The sequence below is a fragment of the Electrona antarctica genome, assembly GCF_951216825.1.
Source record: "Electrona antarctica genome assembly, chromosome: 13".
NCBI classification, from domain to species: domain Eukaryota; kingdom Metazoa; phylum Chordata; class Actinopteri; order Myctophiformes; family Myctophidae; genus Electrona; species Electrona antarctica.
In genome coordinates this window covers 10,013,886-10,019,885 of record NC_136794.1, presented here as the reverse complement: position 1 = coordinate 10,019,885, position 6,000 = coordinate 10,013,886, and the positions used below count along the sequence as shown (strand labels likewise).

Sequence of the window (6,000 nt, the reverse complement as noted above, 5' to 3'; positions counted from 1 at the left end):
TCAAAATGCTTATCTTTAAAAAAAAAAGTAACAGTTTGTTTTTTTAATATATACCAGAAACATGACAGTGACGTACAAGGATAAAAGAAATAGCTGCCCCCCCCTCCCCTATCTCATCTACACCTTTGTCGGCATATCAGATGTATTTCATTGCAAATGAAATACTGATATTTTATCAGTGGTTGTGATATACAGTATAACACCCTTACGTTTTATCTTGGCACACTACGAGTCTATTTACATTTTATGCCAAGCTACTGGCCCTTTGTACTCTCTACACAGCTGAATCTGGAGTGTTCATTTAACACTCCAGATTCAGTATGAGAATGAATCCAGTGACTGAGGACTCTTTAGTTTAGATCATGCTGTTCAGAATCGGTACACAGTAAAAGCCTGAATGTTCGTGTAAGTGAGAGTGATGAAATGGACCCTTTGTTCACTCTCACTCACTAACACATAAGACTTTACTGTATATATACATTATTAAAGAGTGTTCATTGTGGCGCTGTACAGTTTGTATATCGAGACTGCTGAGCAACATAGTTAACTCACATTGCGTTATCATCAACATGTTAACTTTATTTGAATTTGAAGTACAAGAGATGATTTTGAGAAGCTGTATAAGTTATCAGTGACAAGTTGACAACAGACCTATAGACACTCCATCAAAAATCCAAAAATCAAATATACAGTTGGAGGCCATCGATATTGTCCTTTTCTTTTTGCTGAGGTTTGCGTGATCTGCGCAAAAGGACAGTTAACCCATTTTGGGCGGGAACCCCTTTTGGTGTTTTAAACATTATGTTATAATTTAGCTATTGAAAAATAGCAGATCTACAAGCTCATAGCGCGCCACCGAGTGGCGCGCTATGAGCTTGTAGGTCTGCTATTTTTGAAAAATCGTGAAAATATTTATTTCAGAAAACTGGAGGATTTAGAAGGATTTTTTTTAATTTTGAGGTCAGGCCTAAATGGGTCGAATGATAAGGGACAATATCGGTGGCACCCAACTGTAAGCAAACACATTGTGAGCATGGGACACTGGTTCTCACCTGATTGTATCATCATATGTTCTAAAACGGTTCCTTGTTATACTGTATGAATATGACATCAGCTCGTCTAGAGAATAAAACTTATACACAGATGCTTAAGCACCAAAATTAGAAAAGTATTGTCCGCAGGGACAGTAACAAGCAAATAATTACTTATTATGGGATTTGTTTTTTTTCCTCATTAGGACATCATGAATGAAAAAAAGAGAGTTCATCTGTGTTTGTGTTTGTGTGTGTGTTTGTGTGTGTCACACAGGGATTATGTCATTAAATGGCATTTAGTTGTGTCAAAGTTGCGTCATGAGTGACTGATTGTATATAATACTCAAGCTGACACACGTTGGTCATTAAGAGACAGGATTTAAAAAAGGAAAAGCCTTCCGAGGCGTTCGTTTAGAGGGCGCTTCATGATAAACAAAATGTACATTAAAATCCAAAGTACATCACTCTTCTTACAAAGATTACGGTACTATTGAAAAGCGAAGTCTTCATTTTGAAAGTGAACTCGTTTGATAAGTATGTTTTTCAAAAAATCATATGGGCTTGAGAGAGTCGTCAACCCTAGTATTTGTTCAGCACAATATAGGATTTTATTAAATATCATAATTCCAGGACAAACATTTACATGCCTGCATGCTTTCTCACCAAAAAAATGGCAGCTATTTGAAAGAATGATGGCTCAGAAGAAGAACAAAACGAAACTATAAGTTTATATAAATGGCGGTATTGTTTGCCTAATAGCTCTACTGCATACACAATACCTCTTATCGTTATATACACATACCTTGTCAATCCACCCCGTTTCTGATAGAGTGAGTTTCTCCTTTAGTTTATCATCAGATCTTGTATATACAACAATGGTAAAAAGGAAACTTGATTGTATTTTCATCTAATTTAGAAAAAGAAAACGTTAAAATCAAACATCAGTCATCTCTTTTTTGATCAACAACACATGGATAGATTCACATTAGGTTGTCCCCCCTCGAGGTTCATCCAGGTGTTACACTTATCAACATCTTGAAATCAATTTGAAATACAAAACAAACTTCAGTCGAATTGTTTTTTTTTTTCGAAAGCTTTCTCGCTGGTTGAAATACAGTATAAAAAAAATCTTCAGTGCTGTGAATTTATACGAGTTATTACCAACTGTGTACCATTGGTACATTTAACTGTGCTCAATATATTTACTTTTTTCTTTTCTTTTTTTCATCCTTCAGTTTAGCCAACTGACTGTGTCCAGACCTGCTTTTATCAAACCATTTTCTGTCGACATCTGTGAGAAAAAAAAGACTTAATTCTACTAGTCAGACCCAACGTGACTCCAGCGTTCGGCACGAACACAGCACTTTCCATTGAACTTCTACAAGCAGCTTGACTTCTTTCCCCTACTAAATCAGCCCTGGTTAAGGGCTCTTGAGAATCTTCATGGGTTTTTCTTATTCTTTTCATTTTTTTTCTCCACCCCATCCAGCAGCTCTCCTCCTCGGCCTTATCAGTACATCACTGTGGTTTTCAGGAACAGTCTTCCATCTGCAACAGAATACAGATTGACACACGGCCCAGGTTAGCCCACATCGCCAGCCAACACCGACATCATACTGATGCCGATGCAATTCCATCCTGATTTACACCTCTTTATATCACCGAACACTTCTTTACACTTTTATCACCGAACATGATCAGATCTACAACCTAACAGCGAGTTGCATAATGATGCACTGTGAGCTTTTAGATCTGCTATTTCCAGCGCAGCTGGACACCAACATGCAACAAAGTATTAACAGTTTTACTTGTTGAAAGACAACTTCTAAGGGCGTCAAAGTTGGCCCTCTAGCCGTGTAATTTTAGCTGCTTTACAAGGACAGACAAACTAATAATGCTGGCTATGAATCAAGCATGACATACTGCACTGTATCAGTGTTAAAGACACTGTTAAACACACTGTATCAGTGTGTTTAATGCAAGTATAAGCAACAACACTAGAACTTATTTTTTAGGGCCAAAACAATTTATATTTACAGCCATATGTCCTATGGTGAAGTAAAAACCATTTCAGTAGATATTGGATGGAGCCCGCACACCACAGGTACAAGAAAGACGTTCTTTATTGAAAATTCAGACAACGTTTCGATCTATTTGATCTTCATCAGGTCATGTGAACATACACAAAAGTTTGTACTTTTATAATAAGGGAGTGCCACCATTATCCAATCAAAACACCACATTTTGGTGCCCCTCCTGCAGGTGTGACACGTCAACCCTGAGTGAGTAGGTGGGGACCCAGACATATTAATATAAATATAATCTGTTCAGTAAAACCATTTCAACCCGTTTATTCATGATGACGTTTAATACGTCACGTCCATCCAATCATGCAACAAAACACACAAAAAAATCAGAAGAGGAACTGCGAGTCCGAGAGCCACGGACCCGGGCCCGCCAGAACCGCACGTCACATGAGTTTAAGACATCTATCCAAGATACGCCTGTTTGAGCATAATATTGCACTCATGATGTAAACGCTTTATAAGTGACATTTCCTGCAAGGAAATAGTGTTTATTGAAAGCGGCAGACATTCCTTCTCCGATGCCATCTCCAGACACCTGCAACCTAACGAGCTTTGTCCATTTCCAAAGAACACTCTTGTCTGAGCGTACGCCTGAGCGAGCAGCGCTGCTCCGACGCTGAGCTGGTAAAAGCATCTGTTAGGCACAGCTCAGGAGCATGTTTGACGTTTATTACCCGTGCATTTCCTCTTGCCAGAGAATGCAACATTACTGCGATTTAAGCAGCAGCCTCCCCTACTCCGTGGCAGTGCACCTAAATAATTCAACGTTAAAGGGAAACGCACTTGGAAAGACAAAGTGGCGATAGATTTTAAGGAACAGCGTCGTGTCGTCTGCAGCCAGACATGACAAGCGGAGCGGCGGTGACAGAGGGAACACGACTCCTTCGAATCCCATGGAGATGTGTAAGGTACACCTTGTGTGTCTCCATTCACTTCATGTAGGCAAACTCATTTTTACCTTCGGTATTTCCTCCATTAACCACTTCTTAGGCCCTACTATTCTTCGATGGTCACGCGGCAATGTTTGCTAATTATTTTGAAGATTTCAGAATTTCGTCTCTGCCGAAACGACAAGCCAAAATAGGCACGTGCAAAACAAAAATGAAAGTATACGCTTCAACATTTCAATCTATTGCCATGATTTCGATATATGTAGGCCTACTCATTGCGTTATCAGTTCTTCATCAATTAGTCCATTGCATTAGACTGAGCTCATTCTTCAGCCTGTGGTTTATGTATTGTGATGCAGGGCGAGAGACGAGAACAAAGGCTTGTTGTGGGGGGGGGGGGGAGAGGGGGGGGGGGGGGGACACACAAACACACAGGCTAATTACCCAGCAATGCCGTAGGTCTCAAAGGCATTGCACTCTGGCCGCCTCCATTCAAGCAACACCACCGAGTTATGTGTAAAAGTCATTACAGCATGAATGCAACGCTAAGAATAAAATCAACCAAAAGGAGGGGGTGTGTGTGTGTGCTGCATGGGAGGTGTTGAGGGTGTGCAACGAGATACACAACTTGACACTGATGAAACACAGAGCTATATGTCTGTCTGTCTGTCTGTCTGTCTGTCTGTCTGTCTGTCTGTCTGTCTGTCTGTCTGTCTGTCTGTCTGTCTGTCTGTCTGACTGACCGTCTGTCTGTCTGTCTGTCTGACCGTCTGACCGACCAGCCTCACAGCTGGAGCTGTTTATAGTGATAATGTTGACAGCAAATTTTGATTCAGTTTAGTCATAGTCTTGTCATTTTAGTTTGTTGAGTCATGTTGATGACTAGATCGCAACACCGGAGCGCAACCAAACTTGAAATGACTTGTCTTTTAGTTCTACTGGATCTCTTCTCCACAAGTCCCTCCCTGACATTTTAGTCTAGTTTTTATTGTCAATGTATTTAGTTCTTAGTTTAAGTCATCATAGCTTAGTTTTTATTTCGTTTTCGTCCGGGAAAAAAGGTACTGTAGTCGACGGACATTTTTCATCATAGTTTTAGAAAGGCCAGCTGATTCCTTGACAGAATCAGATGACAACTAAGTTGCGAGGAGAATGTCAGATATATATTTTTGGTATGTGGTATTTTAGGCTTTATTTCAGATCAGTGTAGGAGAAAGACAGGAAACCAAAGGCAGAGAGAGAGTAGAGTCATGCGAGGCGAGGCGAGACAGGGGTCGGATTCAACCCCAGTTCCTCGCTCTCACAAGGAGCAGCATAGCATATGGTCTGAGGCTCTGAGCCACCAGGCACCCCCATGTCAGATATTGTGGCATTGTACACGGAGGAGATCAAATTATCACAAACGTCTGGGAATCATCGGAGACCCCTTGATAAGGAAATCTCACTAATTCAAATCCACTGCACAGGGCGCCAGGGTGCAATATTACTGCAAATGTTGAAACATCTGCTTTGCATACGCAAATAAGAAAGATCTGGGACATTTTGACACGTTATTTTATGAAAGAATGTCTCATCAAAATATGTTAGAACTTTAGTATTTTTATATTCAAATCAAGATGAAAAGTTCATTAAAGAGGATAAATATTTCATTAGATGCTAAATAAAACAAAGGGATTTTTTGGCTTCTCTCAGCATAAAATTCCTTTGAAAGATTAATTAATACATGTAAATTATGCAAATTATGCCCATGCAAATATTTTATGAAGACAATTAAGGGATCCATTAATTACAGTCTTTTTGCTTCACTGACATTCATTCATTTAATTTTAATTTCACTTTAACTGTTTTGATGTTTAATCTTGCAACAAAGAACTTTATCTCTGTGCACAGGGTCGTGTAAACTTGCCGAACACATGGAGTGGCAAGCAGGCGGGAACCAGAGAAGATACAGGGGGAAGATATTCATGTGTGCACCGTTGCCAGGCAGTT

General features: G+C 39.8%; 1 protein-coding gene across 2 annotated transcripts in view; it reads right to left on the bottom strand.

Annotated features, from left to right (window-relative positions):
• Positions 1–949: 949 nt before the first annotated feature.
• Positions 950–6,000, bottom strand: part of dachd (dachshund d) — an 84,058-nt gene continuing 79,007 nt past the window's right edge. For both annotated transcript variants that reach the window (XM_079519052.1, XM_079519053.1), the window contains exon 8: positions 950–2,582. In XM_079519052.1, coding sequence (XP_079375178.1) covers positions 2,545–2,582 — 38 coding nt within the window. In that variant the 3' untranslated portion in view covers positions 950–2,544. The remainder of the gene's footprint in view (positions 2,583–6,000) is intronic.